At 33.2% G+C, this 21,128-nt stretch overlaps 1 protein-coding gene across 1 annotated transcript in view; it reads right to left on the bottom strand.

Annotated features, from left to right (window-relative positions):
- syne3 (spectrin repeat containing, nuclear envelope family member 3) overlaps positions 1-21,128 on the bottom strand; it is a 64,726-nt gene that overhangs the window by 39,681 nt on the left and 3,917 nt on the right. The window contains exons 2-7 of the mRNA NM_001083014.2: positions 15,270-15,428; positions 12,996-13,168; positions 12,563-12,872; positions 11,032-11,187; positions 5,352-5,696; positions 832-968 (exon numbers count right to left, since the gene is read on the bottom strand). Coding sequence (NP_001076483.2) covers positions 832-968; positions 5,352-5,696; positions 11,032-11,187; positions 12,563-12,872; positions 12,996-13,168; positions 15,270-15,413 — 1,265 coding nt within the window. The 5' untranslated portion in view covers positions 15,414-15,428. The remainder of the gene's footprint in view (positions 1-831; positions 969-5,351; positions 5,697-11,031; positions 11,188-12,562; positions 12,873-12,995; positions 13,169-15,269; positions 15,429-21,128) is intronic.

The following is a 21,128-nucleotide window of genomic DNA, read 5'->3' as shown; positions in this document are numbered from 1 at the left end:
GAGCAACATTTTTTAACATTTCTCTTGAGAATATTTTTCTGAATAAATGTTTAAAATGTTTTATAGTCAGATTTGTCTGCATAATTTTAAGGCTACTAACCTAACATATATAATGTTAAGAAATTATAGAAGAAAAGTAAATGTTCAGTAATAAAAAATACAACCAATATTTGTTTGTTTTTTTATTTAAGTAAGAGTTCATCCAAACATAAAAACATCCTCCTCATTTGCTCACAATCAAGTGGTTCTAAACATTTCTGAATATCTTTCTTCTCAAAACAATATATTTTTAAAAATACTGGAACAAAAACAACAATTGTCTTTTGTCAGAAGCAACAAAAAAAATCAATGGCTGTTTTTTCCCAACATTCTTCAGTATATCTTGGGTGAATAAATGATGCCAGAAGTTTTGGGTGAACCATACTTTAATGTTAATTACAGCTATTACTTTAGGAATTTTCATCTTCAGCTGTTTGCTTTCACTTTAGGAATTGTCCTTGTTTTAAAGACTGGGATTTTAATTTGTTATCATTTGACGTACTGTATATTTATGCAGTAAATCACAAAAACATGCAAAAGAAAACTCAGCATTTGTGCACTGAGAGAAAAGGACACACAAACAGCTCAATATTGCATAATTTCAAAATATTTAAGTGTCAATACTTATTGCACATTGCTACTTTAGACAACTCTGTAGTCTGCATGATGGAATGTTTGCTAACGACAATATCAATAGCTAATGATTAATAAAATATCCATCAAAGTATTTCTCCTGGCCTCATTCCTCATTAGCCTCGGGCCAGTGTGTGTGCGGTTGTGTTTGCCGCTCACCTCTGGTACTCCTTCACCACTGCCAGCACCTCATCAGAAAGACTTTTGGAGTCTTGTGGGAATCGGAAAAGCTCTTTCAACCGGGATTTCAGCTCTTCCACACTGGGCTCCTGCGCGATGAGCTTGTTGCGCACACCCTGGAATGTAGATGTTGAGATATAATCAATGAAATTAGTACATGCACACATAGCGTGAGCTCGAGGGGAGCTCATTCAAGCCGGGTTTTAATGCTGAACTTCACTGCATGGGGTCCAGACAGCTCTGACTGATCTGAAACAGGTTTTCATCCTTATTGGTTTTCCTCCCCCCCACTGCTAACAGCAAACTTGGTCCAATTAGTTACTCCTGGTGGACTGACGTGAAAACATAGGGTTTCGAATGGCATCTAAAATAGATAGGGTGTTTTTCAAGAAATGTTTAATTGCGAAGGAGGTGGCATATGGGTAGCTATAGACAGTGGAAAGCAAAGTTAGGGAACAACCTGCAGTTTCCTCAGTTTCGAAGGCCACTGCTTAGTCCTTGTTTATGTTAACTTTAACATTTAAGATACTATTTTTCATAAGTTACATAAATTCTGAAGATTAGCATAAACTTAAATGAAATATTTGAAAGAATTACATTTATAAAAATGAAAGATCACTTTTAAATACATTACAGTTATTGGTATAATTTGACACAAGGTGATTTCATTCATTCTGAATACAAATTAAGTGTTTTTAAATTGTTCTCCAATTTTAAATGCCATTACATATGCTATATTAATTACACTGCTCTCAGGAATGCTTGATTCTGATTGGCCAGTCAGGACATTCCCAGTTGTTCAACATAATAACAATTGCTAAAACTAATAACAAAGGTTCATATGGGTTCTTTAAATTTGACGTCGGCCGTGTGACCCTACCAGATTTCTTGCCGCACGGGAATAAATTTCCAAAAAAAAAACCCAGCTAGTGGTCGGTAACTGTGTGATGTGTAATTTTAATGGGATAGGGGGGTTTTAATCATGTAACATTGCTAACCCCGACAATGTTTCAGAATAGCATATCTGTGATTTCCTTATTCTTACTTAGGACCGGTACAGCCAATTCTCACGACTGTTACTCATGCTGAACGCAGTGACTAGTGCTTTCTGCACATGCTTTTTTCACATAGTCTGTGCCCGCATCTTCTGCATAACATCTGCATAATGGGTAGAAAATGATTCTAAGCAGGCAGAGGGTCAACAAAGACTGAATACTTTGTGAGTATTCGTGTATTAAGCAGGATAAAGTACATACAGATGATTGCTATCGGACAACAAAATCCTTCAGTCTTCAGTCCAACAGCCCTCCAATTGACCGATAAACCTGCCAGACTTTATTCTGCGATAACAACTGCCTAGATGTACTTCATCCCTTACATGGCCACCATAAAGTGAACATAGCTGAATGATAACTCCAAGCTCTGATTAAAAAAAATTTAATGTAAATCCATCAGTTTAAACATACATTGTAAAAAATGCTGGATTACGAAATAATTCCTTCATGGTAAACTTAAGTTGATTTGTTTGTTTTTACAAATTTAGGTGGAATGAACATAAAACAATTAAGTTGTTCCCTCAAAAAACTCTTTTAAATAACTAGTTTAAACTGGCAACAAAATATTTTTGAGTGTATATATTAGGGACACCACGGTTCTCAATATAATATTGAACCGTTCGGTACGACCTCCACGGTTCAATACGCGCTTGTGAATTGTGGTTTTCTCGGTTTTGTGTTTAAATAATTTATGTGCGCTTTACATCTCCCTGAATTGACTGTGTGTGCCTCTAAATCCATGAGCTGAGACGAGAAAACTCCTCCCCACGAGTAAATATCCAATCACTATGCTCTAAAGTTAGAGGGCGCTTGACCATCATTCCACACTTTAACATTGCGAGCGGCGGTGAAGTGAGGCAACAGTACAAAGAAGCGCCGGTGAAGTGAGGCAACAGTACGAGAAAGCGCTGGCGTCTTTTAAATCTACGGTGTGAGGACATTTCGGTTTTGATGGTAAGTATAATGCCAATAAAAGAAAAAACGGTGAACAAAAAATAACTGTGTGCAAGCATTGGTTTACACGTATAACCATGACTGCACATCTGCAGCGCCATCACCCAGCATTATCACTGTCTGAAGACAGAATAGCAGAGAAGGTAATAAAGTCCTCCAAATAGCAACAATCCCTCACTGTATCTACCCAACTGGTTACGAGACACATAAAAATAACAAAGGCAGTTGTTTATTGCTAAAGATTTGCAGCTGTTTTCGGTGATTAGAGATGTGGGCTTTTGTCATCTTATAGAAGCACTCAATCCGCGTAACAGACTACAGTCTCGCATTTTTTCAGCACTGACATAATTAAGATAGTTTATTTATGTTTACTTAATTACAAATATGTTTATTTGAAATGGCCAATTTATCTTTATTAGCTTCACATGTATGTTTATTTTCAAAGTGTAGGATTTTCTGTGTTCCCCAGTTTGTACATGGGCTACCAGCATCTGTGAGATTTCAGTGTCCATTTTTTTAAATACAAATACACTAGGAACTAATGTACTTTTCTTGGCTTTTAATTAAAACAAAATGAGTATTGCAATAAATCATTTTTATGTTTTTTCTTCTTAACCTCTTACTATTCCTATTGCCTATAAAAAAAAAAAACATGTGTCAAGTCATGAGAACCGAACCGAAAACCGTGTTAAAAAAAACGAGGTATGTATTAAACCGTTGGGGTAACTGTATTGTTGCATCCCTCGTATATATTATTTAATTAATTGAACATACAACTTCTGCTGGGGTCCAAATGCCACTTAAAAGTGTAAATCAGAATCATTAAATCATCGAAAATCTTATAAGTTGAATTTAAATAAAAACAAGGAGCCTGCACACAGTAAAAGCCTATTTAAGCACTTTGTAAATAAAGCACGTATTTTTTTTTTTGTACAAAATTATATACAAATGGACTGCATAGTGAATCTGCCCATGTATGTTCATGATTTTGGAGGTATTTCAGAGCACAGAACTCTTTTAAAACACAACGTTTCAAATAACTGTCTCTCCCCACACAGGAATTTACCTAAGGCACTGCCTAAATCATCACAGTCATCATACGCTGTCACAAAACTATGTCGAGACTCCAACTATGTGTCCTACAATCAGACAGTAGAAGTACTTGGGAGTGGTGAAAGAGAGAGTAGTTATTTGTTTGTTTGTGTTTGCCGCCATGCTTCAATTGTCATTTTTAAGCTGGAAAAAATAGTTATATAAATAATTTGATATTAATTATCTTTTTTGCTTAAGACTCTAAAGCTGCATCTGAAATTGCATATTGGTCCAACCTATGAATTTCAATGTACTTTGCAACCTTTTAAATAGTATGTCCTAAATAGTATGAATGTGAGTAGTATGAATGGAATTCGAAGGCACATCCGCCAGGTTGTCATTAACACATGACCTACTCATGTCAGTTTAGTCACTTCACTACTACTCATAACTTATCACGGTGAGAAAATTGGATGCAGTTGTTGCATTGGTTACTTCAGTAAACAAAGCAGCATGATCTAGCAAGATTTAATCGATTTTATAAACTACAAAGCATCCCAATATTCACGAATTAAATGGGGTTTATGCCGAGCTAGTGTGTTTCCCATACTGATAAACTTCCGGTGACCTGTTATTGTGATTTTTTTCCATTTTATACGATTCCTTTTACAGCATCAATGCTGTAATGTCATTAAAAACATTCAGTTAAATAAACTTTGGCATTAATTTAGTTGCTCAAGCGTAAAACGAGACAAAAAGTCGTTTACTCGCACGTGCCCGTCAGAATCAGCAGGCTAAAGCAGAAGCTCCATTAAATATAATAGGGAAAAATAAATGCTCATATTACAAAGACATGGCGGTGGAAATGTAATTTAATGTAGTGCTTCTAGTACAATCTGAGACCCACTTTATATCGGATATCACTTAGCTAATGGAAATCGCTGATTTTGAAAGTAAACAGACCTTAAACGCGCCGGTTTTTCCATTGCATACAGTTCGCCGGAAGCGCTTAACCCAGGTTACTGGCAAATTAAAAGTCCCATTAGCATGCTTCGGCATATACCCTATTCAGGCAAACTTTAGAATAAGTTTGTATGCTTTTAAGTTAGCATACATTGTATAATTAATAATGATACAAAATTGAATCATGTGTAATGTAGCATTTAAGAATTGTTTTTTATATTTCTCAAAAAATTAAATATTAACTTTTAATACTTTTTAAGACCCTGTGGACTCCCTGCATATGGAAGAGAAGATTTTGGATGCACCACATAACTGTACACTGGGTCAACCCTGTTAGAATCTACTCAAAAGAGTTAACTGAACTTAAAAAAGCTTTCTCTAGAATTGAAACCGACACAACCGAATAAAACAAGACTCATGGATAAAAGGTTTCAGCATTAGAAAAGCGTGAAGGATCTTCTAGTATTAATAAAAAGCTCAAGAAAGAGTGCTAACCGTATGCATCTTCCATTGAGCAACCATGTGTTCCTCCGTGCGTTCTCCATCTCTGCTCTCCAGATCACCGCTGAGCTTCTGGACTAGGGTTCGAAGCTTCGCCAGATCTGCCCACAGCTCTTTACAGCGTTCTGAATACTCATTCTCAGAGTCCAGCGAGATCTGGAGCTCCTCTTTAAGCTCCAGCAGTGTCTGTCGGAGCCTCTGCCAGGCCAGTCTCAACTCTTCTATCTCCTGTGTGATCTTCTCCGCTCCTGCTGGAGACGTGTTGGCCTTCACCGCCTCCGACAGCTTTTCAATGTGCTGGAGAGTCAGCTCTTCTTTGGCTATACTAGCACCCAGATCCTGAAGGGGAGAAAAGTCATTATTTAGGACTGATTTCTCACTTGTTCTTCATAATGTGTTTGTAAATAGTGGAAGTGGAATGTGAGGCAGTGGTCATAAACATGGATGCTTACACAGAGTAGAAAAAAAAGAATAGTAATATAAAACAATATATCTATAAAAAATAAAATATTAATAAAAATATAATAAAATTCAGTAAAATAAATCAAAATTAAATGAAATTACATGAAAATTATATATATAGAATTATATATATAGAATATATATATATATATATATATATATATATATATATATATATATATATATATATATATATATATATATATATATATAATTGCATTGCAAAATTAAATATAAAATAAAAACCTAAAATAAGACATAAAATAAAATTTAAGTAACATTAAATTGAAATAAAACATATATAAAAATAAAATATAAAATAAAAAAATTTATTACATTTAATTAAATAAACTTAATATATATAGAAACAAACATAAAAGAAAATAAAAAGTAAAATTAAATTAAATCAAATTAATTTATATAAAAATATATACAATAAAATATAAATTAAACAAAATTTAAATATATATAAAAATAAAATATAAAATAAGATATAAAATAAAATAAAAATAAGTAAAATTTAATTTAATTAAAATATATATAAAAAACAAAATATTAAATGAAATTAAAATATATATAAAAAAATAAAATATAAAATAAAATATTATTTAAAATAAAAAATAAAAAAACAACAACAACAGTGAACAACTTGAAATGAAAAATGTTAGTTTGGAAAATAACACAACTCTAAACTTACTCAAACTAATCCTGAAATAAAATATACATAAAATATTTGGGAATATCTAAAAAAAATTATAATAAAATTGTGTAACAAAAATGCTATAAAACTATACTAAATAAAAAGTGAAAATATAAAAATCAAAGCTAATTTAAAATAGAAATAAACTATAATATTATATAAATAATATATAATATTGCTGTATATAATACATAAATATATGTTTCTCAAAAGGTTAATATTTATAGTTAAATTATAAAATGACAAAAGCACATAAAATTACTTGAAACATATCTAAATGAAAATTGAATATTAAAAAAATAAAAGTCTATATTATATTAACAATACTAAAATAGAACATTCAACTCATTTATTCGAATAATTAATCATTTAGAAAAGAAATCTAAATAACATCTTAATTTTAAGTGACCATGTATAAAATTAACATTACGGTTTCCATTTGATTCAACATACATAAAATAGCCAATGGCTAGGGCCAGACAATCTGTGGATTTTTTTGCAATTTCTGTAGGGAATTTTGTAAAAAATCTGCAGACTTATGCAAAATTGTTTTGGGAGTATCGTAACTAAAACCTAATATATTAAATAAAGCATAATAGCTTTTTAACTTTTATTTAAGGTTTACAATGCAAATCCATCTAGATCCACTTATTTGGAAAACAAAGCAAGTTTATATATGAACTAATATGAATCAATATATGAACTAAAAGACAGAAAATATTACTTTACAAACTGTAATGTAAATAAAACACATTCCTATTAGTCAATAATATTACTGAAATTAATTTAAAAACTGAATAAATATAAATTTACACACATTTACACAAGTAAATACATAGACTCAATGATGTGCTAAAATTCTGTGGAAGTCTGCGGATTTCTGCACATGCAGATTCCATGTGGGCCTAGTAATGGCTAATTTTTTTTCATCTGCAGTGCCATTCATTAATTTAAGGGTATTACAATTATCACATAAAAATCATTTTACATTTCTGTCCTACATTTTACACTATTATTAATCATCATTATCAAAGTCCTGTCATGTTTTTCATAGTGTGTTTGTAAAAAGGGTTTCTAAATGTGGCAAGATAAGTGGAATGAGATGCAGTGATCAAAACAAACGTTTACACAAAGGAGTAATAAAATAAAATAGATAAAATATAAAAATTTAAGCTAATTTAAAATAGAAATAACCTCTATAATATATTAACAATACTATACTATAGTGCTGTACATAATATGATTATATGTTTCTCAAAAAGTTAATATTAATTCAAATATAAAATGAAAAAAGCACATAAAACATCTAAATGAAAACTGAAAATATATTAAAAAAATAAGTTAATATTCTATTAACATTACCTAAATAGAACATTTAATCATATTCAATTATTAAAAACATTAATTTTAATAATTAATAATTTAGAAAGAATTTTAAATAACATTTTTATTTTTAAGTGACTTTGTAAAATATTAACATTATCCTTTCCATTTGATTCTACATACAAAAATAGCCAACAGCTAATTTTCATTTGCAGTGCCATTAATTAAAGGATTATACAATAATAATATATAATTTTCTTCCCATTCCTGTCCCACATTTTACATTATTAATCATCAATTACTGTATCTTAGTCAAACTCTAATCTACATCATTAAAAAATGCACAATATCAGCACCATCAAGAGTAAAAGTCAGGTCAAGTTTATTTGCAAAGCAATTTTCAAAATGCATATAGTTTTAAAGCAGCTTAACAGAAAGTCACTGCTTACTCCCCAAACTAGTGAGCCAAAGATGACTGCGACGAGGGGAGAAACTGCACAGGATAGAAACAGTCAAAATATAGTTTTTCAATATTTTACAAGATGAATAAATGCAACGAAGAAGTATCTTCCTGTCAACAACAATAAAGCTATTGATCCATTTTTGCACGTTAAGGGTTGCCATGGATACAAAGAATAAGTCCAAGGATGTGAACTGCTCTAAAAAGACTAAGTTGTCAGCTCATTAAATCTGATCAAGAGACCATTAAATAGAAACTGGAGAATATTATAGTGGAATTTAATATGAACATATTCTTCAGGTGTTTAGAAATAATGGTGTTTTATTTGTTTATCTGTACTCCTTGCTAGACCTTGATTCAAGTTTAAAGAAAGTTCACCATAATAAATGTTTATTCACCCTCATTAGATTACTATCCAACAAATGCATTATTTAGGGCAAGAAGCTGCAGGCAAAAACACTGTTTCTCATGCACGTGACAGTTTTGAGATTTGGGGTTTTGGGCTTTTCATGAATGATTTTTTTTTTTCACTTTAATGAAAACAAAATATCCCACATGTTTTGTATCAGTCTGTTTTGTAGGTTTTAATTACATTCATGCTTACTTTAACCAAATTCCAAAAATCTTTGTCCTTATTTATTTTTTGGTTGGTATACATGTTTGGTGTTGATTGCAACTTATTTCTATTTAATTGACAATAAAAACATGTATGATGTCTCTATTCATTAACAGTCAATTATATTGTGTTGAGAAATCTAGTCATAAGAAAAAAAAATCAGGAAATACAGGCAGAAGTCCAGTGCACCACATGTGGTAAATTTCCAACATAACTTTAACTGAATTTAAAAAATTTTTGGCCCTAATTTTATGGTTGATATACATTTTCTTGGGGTTGATTGATGGAAACTTGTTTGTATTTAATTGAAAATAAAAACGTTTATTGACTCTCTTTCTTATCAATCAATTATATCATGTTGAGAAATCTAAAAGTCATTAAAAAAATCTGGAAAAAGTGCCAGAAGTCAGTGCACCACATGTGGTAAATTTCCAACATGACTCTAACTGAATTGGAAAAATCTTTGGCCCTAATTTGATGGTTAATATACATTTTCTTGGGGTTGATTGCATTTTATTTGTATTTAATTGAAATATAAAAAAAATGAAACATGTTTAATGACTCTATTCATTAACAGTCAATTATACAGTATCGTGTTGAGAAATCTAGTCATAAGAAAAAAAAATCAGGAAATACAGCCAGAAGTCCAGTGCACCACATGTGGTAAATTTCTAACATGACTTTTACTAAATTTAAAAAATCATTGGCCTTCTTTTTATGGTTGGTATACATTTTCTTGGGGTTGATGGCAACTTGTTTGTATTTAATTGAAAATAGAAACAAGTTTATTGACTCTCTTTCTTATCAATCAATTATATCAGTGGTCCCCAACCTTTTTATCACTGCGTACCGGTCCGCGGCTCGATGGTTGGGGACCACTGAATTATATCATGTTGAGAAATCTAAAATTGGGGGGGGTTGGTGGTTCATGGCCCTTTAAAAGCAGAATTCAACAATACGGATGGTCCAATGACCTGGGGCCAGCAGGAGAGATGACAATAAAATAAAATAACCGTTCGCATGAGCAAAAGAAACCGGTGAATACCAAATAACAGGTGATCATGCGCGGGGTGAGACACATGAAATTAATTCTCCATTTGTGTATAGTTAACTGAAATTTAGCCTGGACAGACTACTGTACATAATTCTTTTTTAAATGTCACTTTTTTTTTTAAGAAAAGTTTGTTTGAATAAAAAGTATATGTATAGGCCATTTTGAGAGATGTAAACAAAAAAGAATCCCAATATATATCCTGTTTTAGATTTTTAATTACTATAGCTTCCGAGAATCCAAAAAGAGCCACATATTAATAAATGATGTTATGATACCTGTTTTAACATTAAGTTATGATTGAGTTGTCTCTTGTTACGGTAATATATGAAATAGCTTGATGACAAGCAGGAAATATTCATGGACCAATAACATCACCACATTAAAATGGTCTAAACAGCTATATTTAGCTTGTTTTGACACATGATTTACAATTTTGGGCTAAGGGTTTATTTATTTTTGGTGTGGATAGAGGAAGATTTGGTAAAAACTTAGTGTTGAGCCCTGAAAAGTCATGTAAAATAATTACTAATTGCAATGCGAGACTATGAAACCACAACCCATTTGCTCATCATGCTCATTGAGCAAGCTCATACACAACACACAAAAAGTGAAATAAACAAAGAGGCATGTGGACATAACACAAAATCTAACCAAGTAATTTTAGCATGCCAAAGTCAAATTTTATGCATATAAAATATATTTACTCAACACAAAATTGTGGCTAGTAATGTTGGAAAGCTACTAGCCACAGTGGCTGGTAATCAAATGTTAATGTAAAACCCTATTACTGATTTTTTTGCCTATTCACCAATGCCTTAATCTGCAGGTTACATTTTTGTTTACATAGTAGTAGATTTTCCAAAATACCAGACTTAGTGAGCTTGTTACCATGACCCCGTTTATCCAGTAGCCTGAAGTAAAAATGAGAACTCAAATGAGCTAGAAGTCTGCTAAACTGGAATGACTTTTCCACAGTTTGACTTCCAAAGCAGGAATGATTTTTTTTCCCCTAGTTGACCAGTCTGACCTCCCCTCCCCCCAAAATAAGTAGGTCAGTACCTGCAGCGCTTTCAGCCTGTTCTGTGTCGAATCATCCACATCACTGAAACGACTCACTTCTTCTGTTTTAGACACCAGCCAGCTCTGGAATTTATGAACGCAGCTTTGGTACTGCTGGTGCTCCTCTGCTATTTTCTGCGCCAATGTCAACCTCTCCTGCAAATGAGAAACGCACTCCGATTAAAGAACAAAAAGTTTCGATTTTTGGAAACTAAAGCAACAGACCCAACAGCACTAATTACAATTAGTACTTTCTAAGGTAACACTTTACAATAAGGTTGTATTAGTTCATGTTAGATAATGCATTTACAAACATGAATAAACAATAAATAAAACTTAATTACAGTATTGGTATTCTTTTTAATTAACATTTGTTAATGAAAATACAGTTGTTCATTGTCAGTTCATGTTATGTTCACGGTGCATTAACTAAGGTTAACAGGCAGGAATTTTGATCTTAATAATGCATTAGTAAATGTTGAACTATGATTATTAAATGCTGTAGAAGTATTGTTCAGGGCAGCATGGTGGCTCACTGGTTAGCACCGTTGCCTCACAGCAAGAAGACCACTGGTACAAGTCCTGACAGGGTCAGTTCGCATTTCTGTGTGGAGTTTGCATGTTCTCCCCGTGTTGGCATGGGTTTCCTCTAGGTGCTCCGGTTTCCCCCACAGTCCAAACACATGCGCTATACAGTAGGTGAATTGGGTAAACAAAATTGGCCATAGTGTATGAGTGTATAGTGTGTGTAAATGCGAGAGTGTATGAGTGTTTCCCAGTACTAGGTTGTGGCTGGAAGGGAACCACGAGGCGACGTTCATTCACTGAAAGCAAGTTTCTGGAGGGCACATAAATCTGCAGAAGTGAGAGCAAGTAAAAAAGGAGCAAAGGTAGAGGTTGCTTTGTAAGCAAACATCAAATCTTTGAATTTGATGCGAGCAGCAACTGGCAGCCAGTGCAAACGGGTGAGTAGCAAAGTGACATGTGCTCTTTTAGGTTCATTAAAGACCACTCGTGCTGCTGCATTCTGAAGCAGCTGAAGAGGTTTGATAGAGTTAGCTGGAAGCCCGGCTAGTATAATATAGATGAAATTATGAATTATTTCTTTTACAAGTTGTACATTATTTAAAAGTAATACTGCTATTCAACTAAAATTTCCAAATTATGGTTTAAAAAGCTATTTTTCTGACCAAAGTTGAATTTGGCTTTGTGCAAATTTGGCATGTTGCATAAAACATTAGTGAATAAAGCATTGTTGCATTCAATGAGTTGAGGATAACAAAATATTAGTGTTCTGATACAGTTCTGCCAAATATCCAAATGAAAAATGAAAACTGCTGCAATAGAGAAGATACTTTTATTAGCTCAATGCAGACCTTGTAGTTACCTTATATACTGTAACCTAATACTTGCTTAGGTAAATACACTGGAAGAACACATAAAGCACTCATACTGTAAAATAACATGCAACCAAATGAAGTTCCACCGTAAAATCTTTGACTTTAGTTGGTTTAAAGAGAGGCAGGTTTACCTGTGCTCGGTCTCGAATGTGGTTGTAGGCCTCTTGAAGACCCTGCTGAGTCTGCTCATCCACACTTGGGTCTCCTGTACGGTTGAACAGAGCTGCGGCCTCATCCAGGAGCCTCTCCAGAAACTGGGCCTGGCCCTGGATGTCGCTGTGGAGAACCCGCAGATGATCCACCTGCCACAGCTTCTCTTGCAGACCCAGCTGCATCTCCAGCAAAGGCTCCAGAGAGCGGTGCATCTTCTCCAGCCACAGGCCAAACTCCTCATGAGCCTTTAAGTACTCACTCCAGTGCAGCCAAACCCACTCGATACGACTGTCAGAGAGCATGAAAGAGATCACACTAATAAACTGAGAAAATAAAACAATGGTTTCCCTTAGACATTACGTTGACGATAAATATCTTTGTGTCATTATCCTCACTATCCTCAGTCTGTACCTGTGACAGTGAATGATGTAAGTTAACGTGTCATCATAAAAAGCCTTCAAATCTTTGAGTTTGCAATGAGTCTGATTCTTTAATTCTTCATCTCCATTCCGAAGAAGTGCTTCAGAAGCAACAAGCACTCGGTCCATCTTCACTTGGCCGTCAGGCTCCAAGCTGTGGATTTTCTAAAAGGCAGACATATGTCGATATTCAATAATTCAATATATAAGAAAGTATGTAAAAATATTGATATTGTTGTATTGGCAGTGGTTGTTCATCAAAGCAACAGATGCTTAGAAAAGCGTTTTAAACCTTTAAAAAGTCTAATTTATTTTTAACCTGACCATTTTGAACATTTAATCTAGCCTTCCATATTAAAGATTCTGTGACTATTTACAGGCCTTTTGAGTAACTCTTTACAGTAAAGCTTTACTAACAGCAGGGTTGTTAAAAGTATTGAGTTCAGTACCAATCACTAATGAAATTTTAAAAACTTCTGTTTCCCGCTAACATTTGCTTTACTTTACTTTCTCTATTAGCCACAAGTGGAAATTTATCTTATTTGAGTGTGGTTGAGTGCTTAATTAAACCCTGCTGATTGGCCATTAGCTCATAGACATATCAGCAGCTGTGAAACACTCCAGTGTCAGAGTTTGCATTCGGTGAACAGCGGTGAATAACGGTGAACTGATGACCATCATAGCCAATCAAAGCTCTCAGATGTTTGAGCAGAGATGCCCAAAGTAGGGCCCACAGGCCAAAGTTGGCCCATTGTAACCTTTGATTTGGCCCACCATCCCATCTGAGAGAGAATGATGGATAGTGTTGGGACGAAAGCTTTTAACACAGAGATCGTCACTCCTAATTTGACGTAACCTTTTTTGTTAGTTATATTGTTGAGCTAAAAAAAGGCAAACTGAAATTAAATGTTTCAATTAAATGCAGCAAATGAATAGCTTTTCAAATACGGATTTGACAGATAGAGGACTATGCAGAAGACAACGGTGAGCAAATCAAGGCAAAAACTAAATGAGATTGTTTTTGTTTTTACTGTAATAAGTTCATTATAAAATGTAAACAATACTGTATTAGATAATATAAAGCAATGTTTTCTAGTTATTTTTAAATATTATTAAATTAAAAAAAATATTAAGGGAAATTACCCATGGCAACTATATTTAGCTTTAGCCCAACCTCAATCAAGTTTAATTTTTGGCCCGTCAAAAGCAAAGGTAGAACACCCCGGTGTTAGAAGGAAATGGAGCTTTTTCAAGCTTTAGTACCCAATGCTACCAAACTTGATACTTTGGACAACCCTAGTTAACAGTAAAGTAAGTAAAGTAAATGTAATGAAAACTGTAAACAACTTAAGTATTTAACAGTCTTAAGTGGTGTTAATTTCTTAGCTATTGCCTAATATTGCATTAAGAAAGTAATAATTGTTCTATTAATAATAATTGCTCTAAGATAGGGCATCAAGGTGGCGCAGTGGGTAGCAAGAAGGTCACTAGTTCGAGCCTCGGCTGAGTCAATTGGCATTTCGGAGAGGAGTTTGCATGTTCACCCCATGTTCGTGTGGGTTTCCTCCGGGTGCTCCGGATTCCCCCACAATCCAAAAACATACAGTATGTGACTTGAATAAGCTAAATTAGCCTTAGTGTATTAGTGTGAAAGAGTGGGTATGGGTGTTTCCCAGTGTTGGGTCGTGGCTGGAAGGGTATGCGCTGCGTAAAACATATGCTGGATAAGTTGGCGGTTCATTGCGCTGTGGCGACCCCAGGGACTAAAGAGGCCGAAAAGAAAATGAAAAAATGAACAAATGTTCTAAGATGATAACAAAAAATGTAGTTGTTTTTTACTTTGATTTTAATCCATTAACTAACGTTTGCTGATGAGACCTTATTTTAAAGTGCTACCTATTTTACTCGATCAGCTTTTTTGCTATTTAATTTGATTAAAACTTTTATTTACTCTGAGAATGTATACACAATAACGCAATACAGTAAGTTTTTTATTACACCTGTTAAAGTAACCTTTTGTGCAGCTTAGGTCAATACTGTCATAATGTCGTACATAGTGATGAAAGCTTCAGCAATTAATCGCAACAAAAAAAATTGATAGAAGTCTAGTCATGATCAATGGAACATCTAAACTGATGAGATTATATAGGATTAACCTCAGTGAGATGATCACAGGAGCTTCTTTAGCAAACACTAGAGACATCTGAGAAACGGAGATGGTTCTATTTCAGTTCTACCAAAGGTCAAAGGTCAAGAAAGTCCTCACCTCTGTCTCTCGGAGCCTGACCTCCAGTGCTGATCTGGGCCCTTTGGTGTCATCGTTTTGTTTGAGCCTCTCCTGGATGGCCTGCATCCAGGATCGGGCTTCCTCCAGACTTTCCCTGAACTCATGCTGCTCCTGCTGGGTCATTAGGTTAAGGCTGACCTGATGCAAAAACAAGGGAAACACATTTTCATTTCACATTTCAATTTAGTAAAAACAACCGATAGCGCATGCTGATTTTAATCACTTTAAGCACATGCGTTTATCCTGAGTGTGCCCGTAGCTCAACTGGCAAAGCCAAAGCACCTTTAAGGCAAGTCTGTTCATTCAGTAACCATATTGGAAATCCTCCCTCAGGAGGCAATCTTTTAATCGAGCAAACACAGCTCTACCTAAATGAACGGAGAAAGATTGAAACCTTGATAAGAGTTGGTTAATCCAATAATCCAGAATATACATTCTAAACAATAAAAAAGCTTGTTTTACAGATGAACCAAAATATTGTATTTTAATTTAATATATATTTAAATAAATTTGTTTTGAAAGAAACTATTTGGTTTAATGTTTATATTTCTGCAGTAGAACAGAATATGTTTTTACAATTTATAAATGAAATGAAATGAAAATTGGTAATTATATATATTTTATATCTTTAGTGAAATCTGAAAACCCCTTTAAAGTTGTCCATATTCATTTCTTATAAATGCATATTATAAAAAATGCATTATTATATAATACTTACATTAGAAAATGCAAAAAATAAATTCAAGGAACATGATCTTTACTCACTTTTCCAAGAATTTTTGGCATAGAAAAAATAAATAAATAAACGCTAATTTTGACCCGTTCAGTGTATTGTCAGCTATTCCCACACTCAAAAAATATTTCTGCAGCTTGATCAAATAACTAATTTAAAATTAGCTGAATTAAGACCATTCTAAATGTTTTTTTTTTTTTTAAAGAAAACATAATTGTTTCATGTTCAATCCACTTACATTTGTAAAAACAATATGTTTCCTTTTTTACAGTGTGCAAATGTAGCTGTGCATATTGGAAATCCTCCCCCAGGAAACAATTTTAATCAAGCAAACACAGCTTGATCTAAATGAATAGGGAAAGATTGAAACCTCAAAAAGTGTTGGTTACAATGATAATAACAACAATCCAGAATATACAGTTGAAGTCAGAATTATTAGCCCAATAGCCCCCCTGAATTATTAGCCCCCGTTTATCTTTTTCCTCAATTTCTGTTTAACGAAGAGATTTTCTCAACACATTTATAAACATAATAGTTTTAATAACTCATTTCTAATAACTGATTTATTTTATCTTTGCCATGATGACTGTAATTAATATTTGACTAGATATTTTTCAAGACACTTCCTTTCAGTGAAGTTCAAAGTGACATTTAAAGGCTTAACTAGGTTAAATAGGTGAACTAGACAGGTTAGGGTAATTAGGCAAATTATTGTATAACTATGGTTTGTTCTGTAGTCTACTGGAAAAATATATAGCTTAAAGGGGCTAATAATTTTGACCTTAAAATGGTTCTTAAAAAAATAAAAAACTACTTTTATTCTAGCCAAAATAAAGCAAATAAGATGCTAAAAATTAAAATGGGGGCTAATAATTCTGACTTCAACTAATGAACTGACTTCATAAATAAGGCTTGTTTTACAGATGAACCAAAATTTTGTATTTTAATTTAATATACAGTTAAATAAAACTGTTTTGACAGAAATTATTTGTTTAAATGTTTATATTTCTGCAAAAAAGTGGAACAAAATTCTTTTAAATATTAAAATGGATATATGGATAAATAAAGTTCCACAAAACTGCAATCAACATGGATGATGAAAGGTTACAAATAGTGATGAATATTGACAAATATATATATATATATATATATATATATATATATATATATATATATATATATATATATATATATATATATATATATTAAGGAAAAATCCCTTTTAAAGATGTCCAAATTTCTTATAAATGATGCATGATATTAAACTTACAGTAGGAAATAAATAAATTGATTCATGAAACATGATCTAACATAATTTTCTAATCATTTTTGGCAAAAAAAATAATAATAATCTTGACCCATTTAGTGTATTGCTGGCTATTCCTACAAATGTGTCTGTGCAACTTTTTTGGTCCAAGGTCACATCTTTTAAAATATATTAAAATAGTAAGCAGTTATTCTAAATTGTACAAAATGATTCACAATATTACTGTTTTTTTTTTTTTTTTATTTTTCAAGTTAAAAAGTTAAAAGCAGTCAGTATGAGCATAGAAGACTTCTATCAATATGCTTGAAAAATTTGACCGACCTTAAACATTTTAATGTAAATATCTTGGCTTTGATTCCCAGGAAATGTCTCTTACAACCTTGACTCAAAAAAAGAAATGAATAAATCATCAGTCACTTACTTTGGATAGAAGGGCCGGTCAAACAAATAAATGTAAAACACTAGTTCAAATCAGCGAGGATAATAAACAGTATAATGATTTTTTTAAAGGAGAAGTTCAAGCATTTGCTGGCTTCATGATTATCTGATATTTCGAGAAAAGTATAAACGGAGGTTGGAGCCAGCTCCAAATGGTATTGTCATCTCCAAATGGGTGGGACTTGAGCTCCAAATGTGCTGTACACACCTCCTTAAGTACACCTCCTCCTCTTGTACATGAGTCCAACCTTTTGTGTTTTATGAATGTCTACACCTACCCCAACCCTAAACCCAACCTCACAGTAACCTATTGTGTTTTATTAATGTCTACTACACCTAGACCAACCCTAAACCCAACCTCACAGTAACCCGTTGCGTTTTATTTGAGTCTACTACACCTAGACCAACTCTAAACCCAACCTACTTGCAGCGTAGGTCACTCCCACTTGGAGGTCACCCAGCCTACTTGCGGTGTAATTCCTCCCACTTTAGATGTCTCCAAACAGCAGTTGGAGTCAGCTTCTTTTGGGGATCTTTTCCATTTAAATAACATTACAATATAAAGCACATCATCAAGCTGGTATTTTTCTCATTCTTCCATTTATTCAAATCTACTGTATAGCTCAGTGGTTTTCAAACTGTGGGTCGCGACCCACTAGTGGGTCGCAAAGTGAACAAAGGTGGGTCACGCAACGTCACATAGCAGCAGCTATATTTACATTGCGATGAATCAAAACCAGTACGATTGACGGCAATAACTCAAAAACCTCACCCTAAAAATATCTAAAGTGTGTTTCCTACAAAAAGACAAAGATGGTTATGTTTCACAGCTGTCTTTTTCTTTTCGCTCGACATTACGAGCACTGCTCCGTTTGAGCCCTCGCAATCTGTGTTTAGCCGGGAGAGCTCGCACAGAGTGGAGCTCTCAGTAAGGGACCGTCGGAAAAGTGTTTTTTTTTCTTTTCTTTTTTTTTTGCTCCGTCCTGCGTGTTTTATTTTAAACACTACAAATTTTCTCTTAAATGAGCACAAACAGTTACTAAAGTAGTCGAATGCTTTATTATAGATCTGTGCATTCTTACATTAACAACTCTGTTATCAAACAAAACACAATTAGAGATTCATTTGCTACTCTTCACTAAATAACTATAGTAACTTTAATCAATATGCAAATACAATTAAAAGTGAAATAGATTTTATAGCTTTATTTAATTTCTGGATAGGCCATTGATTTTAATAGGCTAAACCTTTTATTTTATTGTCAATATTTTCTAAATGTTTGCTATGTATTCTATCATTTGAAGCTATTTGTTGTCCAATATTTTTTACATCCCAACGTTGACAGATTGCTAATCAATAAATAGCTGTTAGTTAGTTAATAAATCTGTTAGTTTTAACGTCACCTAATGTTATGGAAGGGCATAGATGTTATGGAAAATAGTAATGTAAGTACCCCTATCATTCCTTCCTCAAGCAAATGAGTAAATATTAGATCTATTCAGCTATAACGTTAATTGCGTTAGCATATTTATCTGACCTTTTCCCAGCTTGTAGAAGTCGATCAAAAAGCGATTTAGTTTCTTATGACTAAACACTAGCAGTGGAATTTACTGCGATGTGATGGGGCTTGATCATAATCAAGGGGCTTGATCAAATGTTGATCATATTCACTTATGAAAAAAAGAAGAGTATCTTTTTCAACAAAAAAACAAAAAAAGATCACAGTTACAGTCAGCATTCCACAAAAAGCACTTTGAGCCTCATTTTGTGCATATCAAATCGCGAAATCCAAAAAGCCACACACCATATATTTCTGACTGCTTTGAATGGATACATTTCTTTACCCATTTTTCCATATTAAAATGTTATGGTGGGTCTTAAGAATGAATTACTTGCCGAGGTGTGTCCCGGAATAAAAAAAGTTTGGGAATCCCTGGTATAGCTCATTCTCATTGGTATTATACTGAGTAAAATAATAAGTTATGTATGCTATTTGTTTTGTTCGTGCCAGTGTCATTTTTGAAAGAGGTTTCACACATCAGGAAATCCCGTTAAGCAATAGACTGCTTGAATTTATCCAGTGTTTTCCACATTTAAAAAAATATATTTTCATTATATATTTTCCCAACATTCTGCATTTTTAGTTTTCTGAAGTTTTATATTATTTAGTAACTCTGAACCAAACAAGTTATTTCAAATAAAAGTTTCAATTGACTCATATTATTTCTGTCATGAAAGGGATAGTTCACTCAAAAATGAAAACAGTCTACTATTTACGAGTTCTTTGTGTTAAATAGACACATTAGTATTTTTTTTCTAGAATGGAAGTCAATGGCTACAGCTTTTCAGCTTTCTTTAAAATAATTTAAATTTTAAATGTAAATAATATGTATACTTTTTTTGTTTGTTTGTTTTACTAAAAATGTTTAATACTGTAGTTTTTTAACAATTTAAATGCTAAACAGTTTAAAAGTCACCTAAATAATGTTTAATATGTTTAGAATTGTACCGCTATGTTGGGACAGATCCACACCGCCGCTAGATGGCACCACTAACTCGGTTAGTTCTCTCGAGTCCAAAGAATATAATGTTCTCTGTAATTTACTGAATCTTTGTTCCACTCAAATAAAACACTAGTCATTCAACAGTTTGAACTGTAAAAATATTAAGTCCAGTTTAATTGAGCAGCCTAACATGTTTTAACATTCCACCCTGAAGAAGAAATAGAGACACCCCCAAAGAGCATAGAGAATCACTAAGAGGCGACACTCTAGTGCGATTTGGGAAACAGCCACTAGATGCCGCTTGTGTCATGCGGCGGCCATTTTGGAATAAAAAATTCCAATAGAACAACAGCATATTAAAAGTCTGTAAAATAAACTATTAAAAGTGCTGATGATTGTCATAGTAAGTGCTGTTTTGTCGTCTTTCAGGTTGTATCTTAGCTTTATTGTGCTTTTTAAATAAATAAATAAAAAACAAAGCAGCTGCTTGTCATCACAACAGCAATGAGATCCAATGGACAGCCGATCACTTTCACTCCAGAATGGCGGAACGCATGGCTGTTGCTGGGCGCTGCTGTTGCAATGGAACGGAATGTGGTCATAGACTGATAAACTGGTAAAACTCCATTCAGAGAAAGTAAATTAGGTCATTAAAAAATGTACATCACTAAGAAAACAGTCAAAAAGGTCTGTTTATTATATTGTAACAATTGTATATTGTATTATATTGTTTTGATTCTAGTTCAAAGACTACGGTTTTAGTTTAGATCGAACTTATTTTTTATGATTAAGCCAACGTTAACAAATTGTTGGAATAATTATCCAAACTATCTGAAGCTATCAGATGATGCAGTCACAAGAAAACTCTGAGTTAGAGAAGTCTGACATTTTTTATA

This window comes from Danio rerio, chromosome 17, assembly GCF_049306965.1.
Source record: "Danio rerio strain Tuebingen ecotype United States chromosome 17, GRCz12tu, whole genome shotgun sequence".
NCBI lineage: Eukaryota > Metazoa > Chordata > Actinopteri > Cypriniformes > Danionidae > Danio > Danio rerio.
The sequence above is the reverse complement of the archived record's forward strand: the minus strand, read 5'-3'. Positions and strand labels throughout refer to the sequence as shown.